Raw genomic sequence first — 21,955 nt, 5'->3', positions numbered from 1 at the left:
TAACGTATGTGGAGGGTAAGATAATAATCCACCTGAATGAGCACCTATCAAAAAATTGTGGGAAAACTATTTGAACCATAAGAGAGAAGAAATTTTAGAAATTAAGGGCAGGTCCCTCTATTATAAAATAAGCTTTTGTCTCTAGGAAAAAGATACGCATCTGGAAACATCACATAGATAACGGTTTAGACCTGTCAAAAGGTTTAATCATGAAAGATAAAAATTAGGGATATCTAAGTGAGAGCACAATTAGGTGTGAAATCTATAACAGGGAAAACTGCACAAAACATAAAAGAATGCAAGAAATACGTTATGCCTATATCGAAGGTCAGGATACCTAAGCAATCTACATATCGTATGCCTTTACGGAAAATATGTGTGGCGAAATCAAGGACAGGATGATGAAAATTGGAAATACGTAAGCAGATGATGAAGAAAAAGAAGCTACCAACTGAAAATGTTCAAGCATTTGCTACAGGATTTAACTTATCAGAATACATTTAGAATATCTTGCACACGGAATTCAATAATGACAGTCAACGGTTTTCACGATATTTAATAGAGAGCGAAGTTTATGAAACAGGTAGTAATATATCTTAGTAGTGTATCTTGGTTCAAATGGTTCAAATGGCTCTGAGCACTATGGGACTCAACTGCTGTGGTCATAAGTCCCCTAGAACTTAGAACTACTTAAACCTAACTAACCTAAGGACAGCACACAACACCCAGCCATCACGAGGCAGAGAAAATCCCTGACCCCGCCGGGAATCGAACCCGGGAACCCGGGCGTGGGAAGCGAGAACGCTACCGCACGACCACGAGATGCGGGCAGTGTATCTTGGGACGCCCATTAGACTCATATGGCTGAGGTGAAGGAGCGTGGCCTCAACGGAGTGCAGCTGTTTATGGGCTTCCAGGAGACTCAAAAAGCAGAGCTGAAAGTAGTTGTACCAACTTACACGTGATTTTCACATTCCGCTGCATACAAAAAAGGGAAATGAACAAAGTGACTGGACAAACTGCCTATTGGCTTCTGTCTCGGGTTCTTCGGCCGACGTTCATCTAATGATTTTACTGACGTTTCGCCAGCACGATTGGCTCGCATTGTCAAAGCTTCAACCTCCATTGGCGGTGGTGAACTGGAGCCGAGATCGCGGCCGCAGACTCTATGTACCTGGCGCGCCAAAGTCCGAGGGCTTCTCCGCGGAGATTTCCGGTGCGATTCTCCTCTTGCTACCTGCGACGATCGTTCGCTGCAGTACGGGAAGCCAGGATCCGTTTACCTTAAGGCTTTCCTCTTTCTTGTGGAAACTGTTCGCGTCTTTTTGTAATTCTACAGCTTCTCCGAACAAGTGCGTGTGATAGTGCTTCTCTACAGCCAGAACTTCCGTGTCGGCGAATTTTATTAGGTGGTCGGTCTCACTCAGTGCGTGCTCTGCCACGGCCGATTTCTCCGCCTGCCCCAACCTGCAATGTCGCTTATGCTCTTCGATCCTGGTGTTAATGGATAGTCCAGTCATTCCGACATAAACGTTTCCGCATGTGCATGGTATACATTATATTCCCGACATTGCAAGTGGGTCCCTTTTCTCCGTCGCCGATCTAAGACACTCTTTGATCTCCCATGTCGGTTTGAAAATAGTCTTTACACATGTTTGCGAAATATACGGACAGAACCGGCCGTGGGACATAATCTAGAGATCATTCGTGCAAAAAAGTCCTGCACTGGCAACGCTTTCGAATTTATGGACGGCTATGGAAGTAGCAGGCTCAACATTCTGCAGGGGACTTCCAGCGCCATGCTGAGTCTATGTCAAGTCGATTTGCTGCACTACGCCGGACAAAAGAAAAGTCCGACACGATATTAGAAGGCTTTTGTCACTTCAGTGTAAAACAAATGTGGTTTATGCGACGTGTCTGACCTGTGCGGAACTGGACGGCGACGTCGAGCAGGAAGACGGCGTCGCTAATGGAGTCGCAGGAGAGCCAGAAGGCGGGCGCGCGCTGCTGCAGCTCGGGGAAGCTCTGGCGCACTATGAGCGTCCACAGGTTGTAGAGCACGCAGACGGTGAGCAGCATCAGCCAGTAGAAGTAGAAGTTCTCGTCCGGGTTGACGACGGAGCGCGGCAGCCGCTGCGGGCCGCGCCGCCGCCGCCGCCGGCGCGTCGGCGTCGCGTTGCCCGTCGGGCTGGAGCCGCCGTCGCCGTCGTCGCCCGTGTCCACCGTCTCCTGCGGCAGAGGAGTGGGGGAGGCGCGCGAACCACCGGCCAGCCGGCGGCGCCGACTGCGCTACGCAATGCACTGCAGCGGGCGTTCAAATGAAAAGCTACGAAGCGTCGTAATAACCAAACGGGTCGGAATTCGCATGTGCCGCTTTGCGATAAAGTAGTGAGACATCCAGGAACGCGAAAGTAGTGTTACCATCTCCCACTTAAAAATATATGAAGCTGTGCCCTCAGCAGACAAGGTGACTCTAATTCTTTTTCAACGTCAGAGATTCGAGTCTCATCGAATTCGTCGCTTCCGGAAAAACAATTAGAACTGAAGTGTACTGTGAGACAATCTGTAGACTACATAACTCCATGAAGAGCAAACGTCCTGGGCTTCTCGTGAAGGAAATGATTCTGCTCCACAATAACACGCGTGAACACGCCTCCAAGGTCACATGAAGTATAATGGCCACCTTCAATTGGGAGCAGCTTGAGCATCTGCCATACAGCCAAGACATGTCGCCCCGCGACTCTCAACCAGAGGAAATATGGGAAAAGGGATTTTTCGGTTTGTGAAAAAGTGGGCTAGTGGCGGTTAGGCTTCTGAATATTACTTCTGAATAAAGATTTCAATTTCACCCTACAGTGTTGTTTCGTACCTGTTCTTTTGAACATACCTACTATATGGGGTGGTCCATATTCTTACAGGAGGTGGCACTGGTCAAATCTAGGAAAAGGACCCTACAGGCATACGCCAGGATGCGGGCAATTTCACATCATTAAAAGACATAATATTCACCATCGACTGTAGGGGAGAGTGTTGTACCCTGAGGATAGTGAAACTAGGAACAGATAATACGTCCCGTTCGGTGTTGTGATCTTGTGACCCTTTTTACACGCAAGAGAGTGCCGTAAGCAGTTTCTGCCATCTTCTACAGTTTTTCGTGTCGTGAGACGTGAGGCAGTAAATTCTGTCAACAGAATTAAAGGATCACTTTTTCGAACCCCCGTAATTATCTCCGAGTGCGACGCAGAAGTTGCAAATTTGGCTCAAACGTGAATACAATCTTCCCCTGTAAAAATGCAAAAGCGGAGCGCACTGCGACGTCAAACCTAGCGCTCTACGACAGTTCAAATAGTAATTTGTAGAAGCATGCGAAAAGAAGGATTGAGCTCACTAGTTCACAGTTGACGTCCAAACTGCGTTAAAGATGACACGTTGGTCCCCAATTTCAACACGATTCTGCCACGTGCCACCGTGGGCTCAGCGGCAACTTTAGCATGCCACACGGTAGGAGGGTTATCGCCGCCCCTCACAGCCTTATTTCAGCTCTTCTGGTGACGCATTTCGGATGAAACCCAGAACCGTGGCTCCCAGCGTTAAAATCACGGTGACCTCTTGTGGGTGGCCGAGGAAATCATTTCTGACACGCGACCCTACACGAAAGTGCATCAGGCTGTGGCATAAAGGGCGTCAATGAAACCATCGCTTTCCTTATGGAGTTGATTCCCAAACATTTCAGGGTCGCAAATGACGTTTCGTAGCGCGATAAGCGACAGGTCGATGTTGTTGAGAATCTTTGACGCTGCTCACACTCGAGACGTTCCAGCTCTTCTCTAAGGACACTGTGGGACTGTAACTGCATTCAGCGTTATCGCACCGCTTTTGGATTGCGGAACCTAGAACTGCTCGGCCACAGTGGCCGGCCGGTGGCACTCGTAAGTAGGGCGACGAACATCATTTGGGGAATATCCATAGAAGACTGATGCCATTTGTAACAAGTATTTTCTTAAAGAGCCCTCTTGCGTAGGAGAAAATACCTGCCTCGGCGTTGTATAACCCATGGATTAATTACTACCGCCGGTCGCTGTGGTGGAGCGGTTCTAGACGCTTCAGTCCGGAGCCGCGCTGCTTCTACGGTCGCAGGTTCAAATCCTGCCTCGGGCATGGATGTGTGTGACGCCCTTTGGATAGTTAGGTTTAACTACTTCTAAGTCTAGGGGACTAATGACCTCAGATGTGAAGTCTCATAGTGCTTAGAACCATTTGAACTATTTTTGAATTAGCACCTTCAATTAATTTCTTCAAATTTCTGGTCATAGCATTCGTTTGATACCGAATTCTTTGTCGGTGGCATTCACACTTTTTCCCTCAAACAAAATAAACATAAGCTACAAAAGTCCACGAAAGCGCAGTCAAGGCACGATTGAAGAGCGTGCTGAGGCTCCATACCCTATGGGACTTAAATTCTGAGGTCATCAGCCCCCTAGAACTTAGAACTACTTAAACCTAACTAACCTAATGACATGACACACATCTATGCCCGAGGCAGGATTCGAACCTGCGACCGCAGTGGTCGCGCGGTTCCAGACTGTATAACCTCAACACAAAAATTTGAAACAAAAGTGTGGTTATGAAGCAACAGAATTATAATCAGAACTTTTGTACATATCAAAAATGTACTACATTTATGTAAATTTGACACTTGAAAACTGATAACATTTGACTAGTACAGAAGAAATATTCCGGTTTAAGATTATTTTACTTTTCAATCACAAAATAAAGAATGCACGCGTGTACTTCACTAGATCGACAAGTTGCTTCTGGCGGTCGCGCGATAGGTTCCCCTCCCATGACCGCTTCTTTCCGCAATTTGATGCATTAGCTTGCGGGGAGTACTTTCCGAGATATTTCGATTGGCAAAATTAACCTTATGCTCAACTACCCCCGCCCTACCCTATGCCTTTGGCGGCGGTCGTCTGTGGACATCATCTGTGCACCGCGGTCGTCGCGCTCGCTCATGGTAAGTCTGAGCGCTGACTGCAACGTTATGCAGTAGTGTTTGTGTGAATCTTAGAAGTTACAAATATAAGTCTACCTAATAATACAGGCAACTTGTTGTTTACATCGATTGTAACTTTGTTAAGTCGAACTCCTATTAATTCAAATCTTTTGTTGAAAAAGTTGTGAACATACGTTGTGATGATATAGTTGGTACCGAATGACGATCGTGAGCAGCGTTGGTATATCGGACTGTTAAGTGCCGACCTATGTGATTGAAGTGTCTAATTTAGTGGAGGAACGAGTAAATTTAAATATTCTGAAGGAAACACTGGTGAAGTTAGTGTTACCCATACCGGATTTGGTATAAAATAGAAATGCTCCTTTAACTACTATTTGACATTGCAGAAGAACAAATAAGTGCCTTAGTATCTTGTTACACGATAGTGATCGGTAATATTCCACAATAGTGAGCGAAACCATGTACGTTTGCTACACTGAATGGTAGCAAACAATTTTAAGTCAAATGATATTAACATATTCCGTCGTGTATGGACATCTGTGGCTACCGAGCTGTTGTCATGTAAGGAGGGCAGCCCTGCATTAAGTGCAGGGTGTGCCTCAGCGTATTACGTGCTTGCACTTCGTGGTGGACCAGCTGCCGGCCGGTGAAGTTGCGAGGGTTGTCCAGAAAGTAAGTTCCGACTGGTGGCGGAATGGAAACCACAGTGAAAACCAGAAATGTATTATTTGCAACAGTTAGGTACACCTCCCACCTACTTCTCTACATAGTCGCCGCTCCAACTTCGAGTTTTGTTGTAGTGTTGTATCAACTTTCCAATATTCTCGTCATAGAAAGCAGCCACCTGTGCTTTTCGCCTGTTCTCTGCACTGGTCTGAAGCACGTTGTCTATGAAAAAAGAATTGTCTTCATAGCCAGCGGTTCTTGGGAGCAGAGATGAGATTCAGGGGGAGTTTGTTACGGACTGTATTGTGGGTGATCAAACACTTCTCATCGGAAAGGCTACAGGAGCGTCTTCATTGCCTCTGCAGTGTGCGGCCGAGAATTGGCATGAAGAAGGAACAGCTAAACAGTTGTGTTATGAGGGCTGCATGACACAGGCGAAATCTCTAACCAGGCCCTAATACTTGGCGGGAGACGCTATTTACTTACATATTTTTACGTGCACACTGTTCACTCAGAACCGAAAAGAGCGACGCGACACGGTCGACGGGCATACTAGAGACACAGCCCAGCCCATCTGTGCAAAGCTTTACCGGTTTTTCCCAGTAGTTCCCATTTCACATCCGATCAAAACTTACTTTCTGGACAACCCTGGTATTAGACCCGCGACTACATCCACCATGCCGATTACGAAGTGGTGGTTGTTTGGCTGTTGCTCGACTTCCCTTCCCAGCCACTGTTCTCTTCACTCATCAAGAAATACCAGTGGTAACACTATTCCAATAGACATTCCAAGGCAGCTCTAAGTCGAGCAAGTTCAGGTAAGTATTCCCAAATCGGATGGACCGTCTGCTGACGAGGACATCACTCATCCTCAACATGACACTGCAACAGAAAAATCTGAAACCTCATCGAAAAGGTGCTCCCCCAGGAAAAACAAGAAACGAAGAATCGCATATCCAACTACCGAGCAAATTGTTCCACTAATACAAGAAAAGCTCGAGCAAATAGCCAATAATTTAAATGTATGTCCAGACGAATTTCACGGCCTCATGGAGCTTGCACTCGCTCAAAGCTGAGTCGACGATAGTGTACTCACCCCTACGCAAGATAATATGACACAAGTGTAACTCCGCACAAAGTTGTCGCAGAACTCCAAGCAACCACCAAAGGCATGTTCACATCTAAGTTTCAAAAGAAATGGACGAATGAGACGACGTAGGACAAGAAAATGAGATAAAAGCCTTTAAATTTTCGCTGAGGCATTACCTGTCTCCTCCAAAACTAGGTATGAGCGGGTAAACATCTGAACACATTAAACGCAGAACATTGAGGACCCATCTCAAGCCTACAGAACTGCATATACGAACATAAACAGCGTCTGCAGATTACTGAAATTAGGCAGCTTGCAATACTCATACTATGTGGCAGGTATTGATATTTACTTCAAGAAGAAGCAGAGATTGCACTATACGAAATACGTGAGTACAATGCTGCAATTAATGCGGGAACCGGAAGCAAACTGAAGACAGCAATTATGTTAAAGGAGGGTATAATAGTGAAGCACGTATAAAAGCTCATAAATAATAGAGGGATCGCCTGAACCGCACGCAACACCCAGATCGTCAATGCATGTGCCCCATCTGATAGCAGCAAACGTAACAACAGAACAGGGTTCTTTTAAATATGAGTTTGTCCACCTCTTTGAAGTCTACCATGCTAATATTACTTTATTGCGTGATTTTTAACTGTTTCTTCATTCCCAGAGGCCAGGTCCCTAATTTTAACCCACCTTCTTAATGAGAATACTTAGTTAATGACGTCATTTTAATTGACGCTTGGGAGTACAAAATCGGCAACTGCCTTGTTTCTAATAATTCTAACAACAAAGTCTTGCAAACGGACGTTTTGGCCATCAGATTTACTAACCATACTACATTTAAATGCACAATATGTTGTGTTGGCAGAAGAGCCAACACCGTGTTACTAGCGGAGGCCGAAATGTACGCGTTTTAGCTCACGTAGGCTGGCGTGAAGAGGGAAGAGCTATACTGAAGTGAGGTCTGGAACATGACAAGGAATGAGAATTCAGAAAGCGGACGTAATTAGTTTGATACTTAACTTTAATCCATTAATCATGAACGTCGCTCTTGACGGTACAAGATTCACAATATTATCTGTAAGTAACTGAATATGGCGCCTTGCTAGGTCGTAGCAAATGACGTAGCTGAAGGCTATGCTAAACTGTCGTCTCGGCAAATGGGAGCGTATGTAGACAGTGACCCATCGCTAGCAAAGTCGGCTGTAAAACTGGGCGAGTGCTAGGGAGTCTATCTAGAATAGACCTGCCGTGTGGCGGCGCTCAGTCTGCAATCACTGATAGTGGCGACACGCGGGTCCGACGTATAGTAACGGACCGCTGCCGATTTAAAGGCTACCACCTAGCAAGTGTGGTGTCTGGCCGTGACACCCCACAATTAACATGGAGAAACAGGGAACCTACGGAGCTGGAAGTTAATGGATGCTAAATGTGGTATCACCGCCAGACACCACACTTGCTAGGTGGAAGCTTTTAAATCGGCCGCGGTCCGTTAGTATACGTCGGACCCGCGTGTCGCCACTGTCAGTGATTGCAGACCGAGCGCCGCCACACGGCAGGTCTAGAGAGACTTCCTAGCACTCGCCTCAGTTGTACAACCGACTTTGCTAGCGATGGTTCACTGACAAAATACGCTCTCATTTGCCGAGACGACAGTTAGCATAGACTTCAGCTACGTCATTTGCTACGACCTAGCAAGGCGCTATTACCAGTTACTATTGATACTGTGAATAATGTACCGTCCAGAGCGACGTTCACCATTAATGGATTAAAGTTAAGTATTCCACCAGCTACGTCCGTTTTTTCTAAATTCTAATTTCCTTGTCCTGTTCCAGACCTCACGCCAGCCTGCGTGAGCTAAAACGCGTGCCTTTCGGCTTCCTCTAGTAACACGATGTTGGCTCTCCTGCCAACCACAACACTAAACGTCTCACACTTGCAAGATGTCGAATGCTGCGAACGTTTCAACTAAATGTGCCAGGACTGTGACGGTAAGCTCCCGTTCTATAATTCCGCTTTGACCTGCTGGCTTAAATGTGTGAAACCGAAATCAAGGAAAAAGTTAAGTGAGTATAAGCAGCAAGAATTATTGGTACAGACAAACAGCCGTTTACTACTTCCAGTGCCTCTGGGACCTCTACAAATTTATGCATCTGGTAGTGAAAGTTTCGTAGCTCTGAAGCGAAACCGAACCTTTTCAAGTCTGTGCAAGAACGCAGAATGTCGTTTTCCAAGAATGAACTTCGATATTTCATATTATACGTGACTGGAAGAGAGGACACAGAAAAATCTTCACAAAACTAAAAGAAGTGACAGTACTGTTCTCACAACATGGAGACTGACGTCGATGATCTTATAACTGAAATCGTTCAGAGTCCTAAAACTAAATCTCCGGGGCCTGATGGCCTTTCAGTAGTGAACTATATTCTCGCACATTCTAGAAGGAATTTTGTTGTTAATTTCGAAACACCGACACAGTTTGTCAATTAGAAAACCAAAGACCAATTGCTGTACTCAACATTGTTCACAAAACTATAATGAGCATACTTGCTTGAAGACTAAAAATGATGACGCAAGAGGTAACTGGTCCATATGAAACTAGTGTGAATAATGAAAGATCTATTATTGAAACTCTGAATGTAGGCGTATCATAATGACAGAATACGTTTTAGTACTTCTGTGCGGTGTTATGACGTCTAATTTGGAGAAGGTTTTCGATAATGTGAGCCACCAGTACCTCCTAACACAATGTTTACAGTAGGTTTTCCTCAATAATTTGTCAACGTCATTAAAAAAAAGCAAATAAAACTGTGCATTCAAAATCGTGACTAACTAGGCAATTTGTATTCACGAGTTTAGTGAGTCAGGTTATCCAGTGTTGACTGCTTTGTTTAACACTGCCATTGAACGGCTGATAACCACTTGGAGAATCAGCTGTGAGGGTTGTTCATACACAGACGTAACATAATTTTTAAGGCCTACGCAGATGATGTGAGTCTTGTGAAAGTGAAACGGAGAAGACTCCCGTCATCAACAAAGACGAACTGGCACCAGATGTGAAGTTAAAAATAATGAAACATAACATCATGAACATAGTGCATGGAGTAAGTTTGGAAAACACGAAACAGCTAAATGCTGTCACCCATACACAAATTCAGGTTATCGACTACAGAACGATTTCTCACTATAGTGTTCCGCTCTACACAAAAAAGCAGGGAGAAACTAGCAATAATTGTTTACTGACAATTACGAAAAATCCTTTCAGTACCTATTATCGTTCTGCCAGAATGTGAAAAAAATACTGAAACTGCCAAATCGTAACAGGGCGTGAATTTTGCAAACATACTATTCTGGAAACATCCCCTAGGCTGTGGCTAAGCCATGTCTCCGCAATATCCTTTCTTTCAGGAGTGCTAGTTCTGCAAGGTTCGCAGGAGAGCTTCTGTAAGTTTGGAAGGTAGGAGACGAGGTACTGGCAGAAGTAAGACTGTGAGGACGGGGCGTGAGTCGTGCGTGGGTAGCTCAATTGGTAGAGCACTTGCCCGTGAAAGGCAAGGGTTCCGAGTTCGAGTCTCGGCCCGGCACACAATTTTAATCTGCCAGGAAGTTTCATATCAGCGCACACTCCGCTGCAGAGTGGAATTCTCATTCTGGAAAGATCCCCTAGGCTGTGGCTAAGCCATATCTCCGCAATATCCTTTCTTTCAGGAGTGCTAGTTCTGCAAGGAGAGCTTCTGTAAGTTTGGAAGGTAGGAGACGTGGTACTGGCAGAAGTAATGCTGTGAGGACGGGGCGTGAGTCGTGCTTGGGTAGCTCGTCGGTAGAGCACTTGCTCTCGAAAGGCAAGGGTCCCGAGTTCGAGTCTCGGCCCGGCACCCAGTTTTAATCTGCCAGGAAGTTTCATACTATTAAGAAACTGAAATGGTTGACGTCTCCTTTACATATCCATGCGTTAAAAGGTACATTTTAGTCAAGTGCTGTGGAGTGTGTTATGCTAAGATTATGTAGCTACGTAGTAGGACTGTATTTGTTTAAATAATGCACTATGGTAATTGTCAAACATTAAACCACGGGTTGGCAGTGCGCCTGCGCGTTACGAGGATTCTTCTCCATAATAACGTAAGGCATTGCCCAAGACTTCTCATCTAAGAGGAGCTCACAAAACTTCATTAGACCTCTTTCATCCAACCTACAGCCCTGATATCGCACCAACTGATTTCCATCTGCTTGACCCTTTGAAGGATGCACTCTTCGGGAAGCAGTGCTTCGATAATGAGGAGTTTTTATGATGCAGCAAGTCGTTGGCTTCCATATCGACCAGTGGGGTTGTGACATGCGGGCATACACGCCCTCTCAGCGAGCTGAGTGAAGGCCGCCGCAAAGAACGGAAATTATGTTGATAAATACGATTTTGTAGCCAAAAGGGTGGATAATGATATGTAGTATTCAAATCATGAATAAAAACAAACTGATTTCTGGAAAAAAGAGTGTGTTTCATTACCTATTGAACACAATTGATAAATTACGACTCCAAAAACGTAACTGATTTATGCGATCATTAACACCAAAACTACATTTCTATTTTTATACTGTTAAATTAATTGAGTCACATCTATAAGAAAACTAACTTTGAAATACACTTTTGCTCAGAAAGTGTCAAAAGCACTTTCTAGTCATATTACCTGTACTAATCTACAGAAATATTTCCACCATTAATAGCACTGTAAAAAGACATAGTTTATTCATAAGAATCATGAACACCTAATCCATTTTATCGCTAATACTGTTTTGTGATCAACATCTTGTAAGAAGATCACATTGCAGTAGACATAATGATATCGGGAATAGTGTCGTGACCTGGGGCATTTCTGAGGCAACAGTGACTAGTAATGTAGACGTCTTGATGAAGTGATGTATTTGTACAGTGCCCTGTATCCTTAACTACTGTGTTAGACACTGGACTCGCATTCGGAAGGACGACGGTTCAATCCCGCGTCCGGCCATCCTGATTTAGGTTTTCCGTGATTTCCCTAAATCACTCCAGGCAAATGCCGGGATGGTTCCTCTGAAAGGGCACGGCCGACTTCCTTCCCCATCCTTCCCTAATCCGATGAGACCGATGACCACGCTGTCTGGTCTCCTTCCCCAAACCAACCAACCAACCAACCTTAACTACTGTGCAACACTTCTGAAGACTGTGCGAAATAATAGACTGGGTAGAGATTAGTCTGTCATTGGATAATGATCGTTAACACCAAAACTGTATTTCTATTTTTACATAGTATGTTTACTGCTTGCGGTTTTTTTGAGAGACGACGGAGGATATTAAAAAAAAACTACACGTCACATTATAGAACCTGGGAAACGCACAATGCATCTTCAGTTTGGAGGAGATGGGTACAACCAAAGGATACGTAAAAAAATTTCAGTTTGCCCAATTCAACTAACCTTGTAGCAATGTAATTTTTAATGATAATCTCACTTGCAGTTTCTAGACAGGGCAGCTGAATCTACATCTACGTCTACATGGATACTCTGCAAATCGTTCCTGGGAGTGGGTTCATCGAACCACCTTCACAAGTCTCTATTATTCTAATCTCGTATAGCGCGCGGAAAGAATGACCACCTATATCTTTCCTTACTAGCTCTGATTTCCCTTACTTTATCGTGGTGATCGTTTCTTCCTTTGTAGATCGGTGTCAACTAAATATTTACACATTCGGACGATAAAGAGATTCACTTTCTAGCATTGGGAAGGCGCAGTTGAAATCTCGATTTGCTATGCATCATATACTACCGACACCACACCACAAAAAGACTAACACGATATAGAGCAATGATTAACTTGGATACTGAAAGACACAGTGTTCTTTTTAGCAATGAGACACGCTTCTATTTGTGGCAGTGACATCGTCGTCAATGTGCCCATCGACGACCTGGTGAAACGGCACAGTAAACATCAATTTTCAAGCCCGTACCTTTACATCTCCTGAATCTGGTGAGGGTAGCTATCGGACGTGACAACAGAACTTATTTTGTGATTAATGGAAGAAGAGTGAGTACTCGTCAATATGTGGAAGAAATGGTAATCACGGTAGTCGCACACTTCATGATAAGTGCACCAAATGACACATTCCAGAAGGATGATGCCAGGTGACACAGTGCGTCTCACACCACAGACACCGAGAGGAACGTATGGGTCTTTGACTGACCTGCCCGGTCTCCTTTTCTTTTCACGCGTGTAGCATGTCTGGGATTCGATGCGAAGACACATAGAGGGTACTTGTCTTAACTTGAGACAGTTAAACGTCTGGGAACTGACGCATCGCACGAAAAAAAATTCTACATGGAGATTTAGTATTACTGAAAGGGGCATCTGACTGCGCTATAACTTGCCACCTCCTACACCACCCCCTGCGTGGAAGGGGCGAACTTTGAATTTTCAAACGGGAACCCTCCATTTTTATTGCATGTCCGTATGCTACGCCAAAAAATTATGGGTTATTCAAAAAAAATTTCCCAGTTGTGGTAGATGGCGCTGTAATCGACAAATATCAAGCGTGCCTGTTTTTGTAATTAAGACACAACACGTCTGACCTTACATTTCATTTAGGATGTAAATGTTTTAATTTAAATCTTGCTAATTTCATTGTACAGTACACTACGGTTACCTGTTTTAATATCTGGTTAAAAACTATGTTTAGCGTGATCCTGTAACAACGACTTGGGTATAACAGTTTCCTTCTACAGTCAGGATGCATGATATCGGTGCGTCCCCTTCCCTCCCTCCATTGTTGCTTTCCCTGAGTATCCATGCGGGTATTCCTGTCACTATCAAGTCATGGACAATTTACTTTATTACAATGGCTGAGGTTTGCTTTCAGCCGGCAGCTGTGCAGCGGCCTGCGTAAAAGTTATGGCGGTTGGATGGAAACACACACTGAAGTCAGTCAATCTGGTCTCGCAGTAGCGTTCTCCTTTCCCAAGCACAGGGTCCCAGATTCGATTCTTGGCGGTGCCAGAGATTTTCACCTGCTTCGAGATGACTGGGTGTTGTTGTGTCGCCTTCATCATCATCATCATCATCATCATCATCATCATTCATCCCCATTACGGTTGGAGGAAGGCAATGGCAAACCACTTCCACTAGGACCTTGCCTAGCACAGCGGTGGCAGTCTCCCGCATCGTCCCCTACGCTCTGTCGAGGAGAATGGGACTTCAGCATGATAGCGGGGTTCGAGGACAGTTACCGGCATAAAGCGTTCTGACGGTTCGGGACTCACCACAGTGAAGTCTGTAGGGAACAGAAAACTACGTCACCATGCAAGTAGCTTACTTGCGAGAAATGTAAATGTCAGCTGTATTACTCACACTGTACAATCACAGGTAACGTTTGAATATCAATATCAACCGTTAGAACAGAAAGGTTTACAGTTACATCGTAAACGAAATGTCGCACTGATATACGGCGACTGCAACGCTATCTACAACGGCCCGTGAACAACGGTTGGATTAAGCCGTACATACTTTTTGGCGTAGAATACGAATGTGCAATGAAATGGGGCTTACCATTTGAAAATACATGCTGACTCCGACCGCGGAGGAAGGGAGGTAGGAGGTGGCCAGTAAAGCCCTGTATTTTCGTAACAGTCGATAGCTGATAATATTTATGATACGAAACAACATGTGTTTCAGTCAAGGCCAAAAATTCCTGAAGCTGATGTTAGGAACCCATTTGCTTTCATTCCACTCTGAATACAAGATAGCTGCACGGACCTGTGACAGTGAACACCATAATGGTGTTGACAATTTACGTTGGAAGCCGGCCGCTGTGACCGAGCGGTTCTAGGCACTTCAGTCCGGAACCGCGCTGCTGCTACGGTCGCAGGTCCGAATCCTGCCTCGGGCATGGATGTGTGTGATGTCCTTAGGTTAATTATGTTTAAGTAGTTCTAGGTATAGGGGACTGATGACCTCCGATGTTAAGTCCCATAGTCCTTAGAGCCATTTGAGCCATTTGATTTACGTTTCTTTCCCGAATGGAGTGGATAATAGATTCAGACCCGTGACGTGATTAACGTCTCCAAGAAATTTGATAAATATTGGACTGTTGCTTCATGGTGTAGCACTTCTCATTTCTGTTGCTGTAATTAATTTATGCGTCACAGTTAAGTCGCATTTAGCATGGTGCTTCATCACTAAAGACGGGATACGAAAAGCCAAATCGATGGCGCATCCAACAGCCATATTGGGGCGGCGAAGTAATCCCTTTTGGATGTCGAATACCCTGCAACTGAGGGCAGAGGCCGGCCGCTGTGGCCGAGCGGTTCTAGGCACTTCAGTCCGGAACTTCGCTAATTAAGCGCACGTTGCTGCGTCGCGATGCGTGTTCTCGGGGTAGGGGCACCTAAAACTAAGCATGAGCACGCACAGGCTCCCTCCCACGCAGGTAGGATAAGCTGTGTGTTCCCTAGCGGCTCTGTTTATTCCCTCGCGCTGCGTACGGGGAAACATGAGGACAATTATGTTTCAGTCGGCGAGTGAACGCTTTAGCACGCGATAGCAGCTAGTGTAACAGTGTTGCGCGGGATAGTAGTAATTAAAACGTGACAATGAAAACAAGTTCGGAGAATACCTACATACAAAAAGCAACAAAGACGAACGTTATCGCTGCTAGATGGAACAAAAACAGTAGATTTTTTGTGATGCTATTTAATTGCACTTCTCCTCATACTTTGATGTATTTCTGCTCTGAGCTCGCAAATTTAACACAGCTTTGCAGGGGTAGATGTGATTCCGACACGCCTGCGAGGCTGTACTTGTGACATATGAAGTTCACCGAATCCTGTGCTGGATTTTGTTTTGTTTAAGATCTAGAAAGGGAAAGAGTGGGAAAGGTAATTGACCTTGTCCTTTCCTAAGGAACCACGCCGACAAGTTTTCTTTGTTTTTTTGTATGTCCATCCTTCTGAAACGAGGTTTGAGGGATTTCGGCCATTTACTTACCTCATAAAGTTGAACACCTACAGCCGTCATTACGATGTTATTTGTTATAAAACTACCAGTTTGGGTGCTTCAGTGCTCTATCTTCAGGTCTTAACTGAAGCTGAGGGAGTTAACTCCAATCGTAAACATAATTCATCAGTGGCCAACATCTATGAACTACATGAGAAAAAGTACCACCACAGCTGTATCTTGAAATGTCTTTGTTCTGTACCACGACTAATTTCGGCGGCGAATTAGTACCATCCTCGGGAGCCACCTCTGTCGAAAGAGTATTTGATTTCCTTGGCGCATTTACTGTGGGATCCTTGTTACTAGCTTATCTCCAGTGCATTGAAGACAACACGGTGTCGAATGTAGACTGCTGATGATTCTAGCCTACGTGTCCTAGTAACAAGGATACCACAATAAATACGCGAAGGAAATCAAATTGTCTTACGGCAGTGGTGAGGCCTAAGGATGGCGGTAATGTGCCGCCGAAACTAGTCGTGTAATGGAATAAACGCATTCTGAAGATACAGCTGTGTTGGTAGTTTTTCTCGTATATCTGAAGCCCTTATCCCTGCAGTAAGATGGATATCCATAAATCTATGAACAGGTATTCGCAGATGACTTGCAAGAACTTAATGGTTGGAGACACAACATCGTCAGATACTCTACCATCTTTTTTTAAAGGAACCTTCCAGGCGCCCGTTGGGAGGGATGGGGCAAAGCGGTCAGGGGTCGCAATCCGAGACCTGGACATCATGTCCCGTTGCGACCGTCCAGGAACCAAAGAAAGCGTAGGGATCGTGGAGTAAAGGTGCAATGAACATCGTTTATTTATTTATTTACCTTTTCTTTCTACTTTTTGTTTGCATTTAGTTTGTTTAACGTTAATACCATCGAGAATAGCAGGAAAGCGGCGTCATGAGGAGGAGGGCGCAGCAAAACGTCAGACTCATGGAGGCTATCAACGTATAGTTTCTCCGAGAAGAACATTCCAATGACCAGAGAATATATTGGTTTTAAGAGTGGAAGAGACGGGGATCAAATCGTTCATGACAGTAACTGCCCAATCTGTGTTGGGTTAAGGAAGACACTGTAAAGAAAACTGGAGAAAAATTGTTTATAGTTTGGATTGCGGTCAAGTACACAATGGCGCTCATTAAGAAACCGCCAAAAATCAGGGATACTTTTCTCGCCATCAGCAAACAAGTAGTGAGCTACATATGCACAAATCGACAGAGTTCGTCATCAGTTGCGGCAAGCATCCCGCGTCCGGAAAGGGGAGCAGTTGAACAGGTATCTGATGAGGAGACGTGCAGATGGTTAGGGACAACATCTATCGCACCAAGAACCAGACGCCTCTTACCGATCCACATACCAGGCGGTGCTGGTCTGTGTTCAAAACAACACAGGTGATACATAACGTGGTATCTGCGGGGTGAATCCTGTGAAGGAGTGACCGGCATACTTGCTTCCCATTGACAGTAAGGTAGTATGCAGATTGGAAGTAAGTGTCAAGATAAGGAGCGCACACCGATCGCCAAAAGGCACGCCAGTCGACGTGACGATGCTTCCGTTAAACCGCATTCGGTGACCTGTGGGGCTGAAGGAAACCTTAGACGGCGTACGCGGATGTTAATTGCGCTGGCAGTGTCACAGTATCAAGGAATATGTGGCGGAAGCAAAAGACGTTCGGCGGGACTTCTGAAAGCTGGATAGGTTATGAGAGAGAGTGCGGTGCAGGGGCCTTCAGCAATAGGCTAGTAAGACACGTAGGACTGTGAGCGTTTTGTGAGAGCCAATGAAAAGGGCTACCGTTCTCTCAGGCACATGAGACAGACCGAAGCCTCCCTACACCGTGGGAGGGTGAGGGTCTCGTAAGTTATCTTGAGCAGCAAGCCATGGCAAACAAATGAACCCAATGCCGCGAGTATGCGGCGGGACAGGGAAGGCGGAAGGGGAAGTGTCTGTGCCACGTTGGGGATACGTGACGCCAAATAAACATTTACGTATTGTATCCGTTGCAGAATGTCGAGTGCTCGAAGATCCGAGAACATCTTTCGGCGAGAGAGGTATTTCATCCCGTATAAAACCTACTTCAGACGCCTTCGTTCGTGGTCCATTGAAAAAGTTAATTTAACTGTAGCTTGAAGTAAGAAAACGCCATGATGTTCGATGAAGACGGACTCTGAGACAAGCCGTTACGCGGAAGTAAACAAACACCATCTGAGCTGCCCAACCACGACTCACGATCCGTCCTCACAACTTTAATTCCACCAGTACCTTGCCTCCTACCTTCCTAACTTCACAAAAGCTCTCCTGCCGACCTTGCAGAACTAACACTCCTGGAAGAAGGGATATTGCCGGTTGCTGTGGCCGAGTGGTTCTAGGCACTACAGTCTGGGGCCGCGCGACCGCTACGGTCGCAGGTTCGAATCCTGCCTCGGGCATGGATGTGTATGACGTCCTTAGGTTAGTTAGGCCTAAGTAGTTCTAAGCCTAGGGGACTGATGACCTCAGATGTTAAGTCCTATAGTGCTTAGATCCATTTGAACCACGAGAGGATATTGCGGAGATTTTAGTCACAGCCTGGACGATGTTTTCTTGAATGAAATTTTCGCTCTGCAGAGGAGCGAAAATTGCATTTTGGAACCAGTTCATAGATGATGATCACAGATGGATCGAACATACAGGGTGCGTCAAAAAAATGTATACACACTTTGAACTGTCATATACAATTTATTTCCAGTTCTACAAGGTTAAATATCTGTGATAAAAGTAATGTTATGTTTCTTCAACAGGTGGTAGCAGTGGCAAGGAAGTAACTGCAACATGGCGGACGTGCGTTTGACCATTGAAGCGCGGAAGCAGATAATTAAGTGGTGCTGGAAGTTTGAGAATGTAGCTGCGGTTCGAAGACAGTGGAAAGATGAGTATGGTACAGAACCACCTTCAATGTTAACAATTACACGTCTACGAGACAAATTCGAAATTCATGGAACAGTGTATGATGTGCATAAAGGTCAATCAGGGCGACCTCGTACAGGTACAAGTGATGATTCCACAACTGCGGTCTTCGAACTGTTTCAGCGTTTGCCTCAAAAATCTTCAAGGCAAGCGGCACGTGAGAGTAATGTAAGTGCTAGTAGTGTGCTATGCATTCTGAAGAAAGGCAAGTTCCGTGTGTACATTCCAAGGCTAGTGCAACAGTTAAGTGACAACGATCCAGATCGAAGGTTACAATTTTGTGAATGGGTTCAGGAGATGGTGAGACGTGAACCGGGATTTATGGGTAGCATAATTTGGTCGGATGAAGCCCAATTTAAGCTCAATGGAACTGTCAATAGGCACAATTGTGTGTACTGAGCTGAAGATAATCCTCACATTACAGTTGAAAAGGCTGTGAATTTGCCTGGTGTAAGTGTGTGGTGTGGTTTGTCTGCAAGGGGACTCATTTGGCCTTTCCGCTTACTGTTAGTGGAGAAACGTACCTAACAGTGCTTGCTGACTCCATATTCCCTGCCATTCGTGCATTATACGGTAATGATGAGTTTTATTTCCAAGATGGCGCCCTGTCGCACTGTCATAGGGACGTACTAGCATACCTGGATCACAATGTGTCAGGCCAGTGGATAGGACGCAGGGGACCAATCGAGTTTCCTGCACGCTCTCCAGACCTCACGCCGCTGGATTTCCTCTTACGGGGCACGGTAAAAGATGAGGTGTACAAACGTAAACCACGTAACCTGGACACACTCTGGAATGAGATTCAGGCGATGTGCGCAGAAATCTCATTGGACACTTTGGTACGATGTACGAATTCAGTGGTGACTCGTACTCAGAAATGTATTGATGCTGAAGGCCACCAGTTTGAACATTAATCACATTTGCAAAGTACATTTATTTTACCAATTGGTTTTAAGCTTTCCATTTACAGAAATTTAACATTGTAGAACGGGAAATAAATTTTCTATGACGCTTCAAAGTGTGTACACATTTTATTGACGCACCCTGTATATGATTGCAGCTAACCCCCAGCGTGTGTTGAGGTCTGAATGTGGGCCTGAAGATGGATCACTGAAGCACCATACAATGAATAACATCGTAATACGGCTACAGGTATTCCATTTTACAACATTTGCCTTACGTGATATAGGGAAATAAGGAAAGATTAAATTTGCGTGGCCGGGCGTGGGAACTGAACTGCCAGCATCCTGGGTACGAAGTCTGTGCCTTGCCACTGCGCCACCCTGCTGAGTTCGTAAATAGTCAACATGTATCCCTAAATACTAACGCGAATTCTTTACAGACGAATGGAAAGACTGGTACAAGCCGACCCCGGGGAAGATCAGTTTGGATTGCGTCGAAATGTTGGAACACGTGAGGCAATACTGACCCTACGACTTACCTTAGAAGAAAGATTAAGGAAAGGCAAACTTACGTTTTGAGCATTTGTAGACTTAGAGAAAGCTTTTGACAACGTTAACTGGAATACTCTCTTTCAAATTTCGAAGGTGGCCGGGGTAAAATACAGGGAGCGAAAGGCTATTTACAATTTGTACAGAAACCAAATGGCAGTATAAGAGTCGAGGGGTACGGAAGGGAAGCAGTGGTTGGGAAAGGAGTGAGACAGGGTTGTAGCCTGTCCCCGATGTTATTCAATCTATATATTGAGCAAGCAGTAAAGGAAACAAAAGAAAAATTAGAAGTAGGAATTAAAATCCATGGAGAAGAAATAAAAACTTTGAGGTTCGCCGATGACATTGTAATTCTGTCAGAGACAGAAAAAGACTTTCAAGAGCAGTTGAGTGGAATGGAAGGGAGAATGTAAGATGAACATCAACAAAGCAAGACGACGATAGTGGAATGTAGTCGAATTAAGTCTGGTGATGCTGAGGGAATTGGATTAGGAAATGAGACACTTGAAGTAGTAAAGGAGTTTTGCTATTTGCGGAACAAAATAACTGATGATGGTCGAAGTAGAGAGGATATGAAATGTAGACTGGCAATGGCAAGGAAAGCGTTTCTGAAGGAGAGAAATTTGTTAACATCAAGTATAGATTTAAGTGTCAGGGAGTCGTTTCTGAAAGTATTTGTATGCAGTGTAGCCATATATGGAAAATGAAACATGGACGATAAATAGGTTGGACAAGAAGAGAAAAGAAGCATGCGAAATGTGGTGCTACAGAAGAATGCTGAAGATTAGATGGGTAAATCGCATAAGTAATGAGGAGGTATTGAATAGAATTGGGGAGAAGAGAAGTTTGTGCCACAACTTGACAAGAAGAAGTGACCGGTTGGTAGGACATATTCTGAGGCATTAGGGGATCACAAATTTAGCATTGGAGGGCAGCGTGGAGGGTAAAAATCGTAGATTGAGACCAAGAGATGAATACACTAAGCAGATTCAGAAGGATGTAGGCTGCAGTAAGTACTGGGAGATGAAGAAGCTTGCACAGGATAGAGTAGCATGGAGAGCTGCACCAAGCCAGTCTCAGGACTGAAGACCACAACAACAACAACATCCCTAAATAATTCCGACTGAAGCACGATACCATAAGAAGCATACTTCGTTATATCATTTCGTCTTACTTGCAGATAAGCGGTAGCATGGAGAGCTGCATCAAACCCATCTCAGGACTAAATACCACAACGCTGTTGCAGAGGCAACGGAAAAAGCATGCAAAGTTCAGAAGAACGCGAAATCCCGAAGATTGGCTAAAATTTACAGACGCGCGAAATTTGGCACGGACTTCATTGCGAGATGCCTTTAATAGGTTCCACAACGAAACATTGTCTCGAAATTTGGTAGAAAATCCGAAGAAATTCTGTTGTTGTTGTTGTGGTCTTCAGTCCTGAGACTGGTTTGATGCAGCTCTCCATGCTACTCTATCCTGTGCAAGCTTTTTCATCTCCCAGTACCTACTGCAACCTACATCCTTCTGAATCTGCTTAGTGTATTCATCTCTTGGTCTCCCTCTACGATTTTTACCCTCCACGCTGCCCTCCAATACTAAATTGGTGATCCCTTGATGCCTCAGAACATGTCCTACCAACCGATCCCTTCTTCTGGTCAAGTTGTGCCACAAACTTCTCTTCTCCCCAATCCTATTCAATACTTCCTCATTAGTTACGTGATCTACCCATCTAATCTTCAGCATTCTTCTGTAGCACCACATTTCGAAAG

General features: G+C 44.9%; 1 protein-coding gene across 1 annotated transcript in view; it reads right to left on the bottom strand.

Moving 5' to 3' along the window:
* The window catches only part of LOC124545780 (cyclic nucleotide-gated cation channel alpha-3-like), a gene marked incomplete at its 3' end in the record, with an annotated part of 672,390 nt that overhangs the window by 572,948 nt on the left and 77,487 nt on the right, over positions 1-21,955 (bottom strand). The window contains exon 3 of the mRNA XM_047124727.1: positions 1,923-2,289. Coding sequence (XP_046980683.1) covers positions 1,923-2,289 — 367 coding nt within the window. The remainder of the gene's footprint in view (positions 1-1,922; positions 2,290-21,955) is intronic.

This window comes from Schistocerca americana, chromosome 8 (genome assembly GCF_021461395.2).
Source record: "Schistocerca americana isolate TAMUIC-IGC-003095 chromosome 8, iqSchAmer2.1, whole genome shotgun sequence".
Classification (NCBI taxonomy): domain Eukaryota; kingdom Metazoa; phylum Arthropoda; class Insecta; order Orthoptera; family Acrididae; genus Schistocerca; species Schistocerca americana.
Note: the sequence above shows the minus strand (reverse complement) of the source record. Positions and strands in the feature narration are given on the sequence as shown.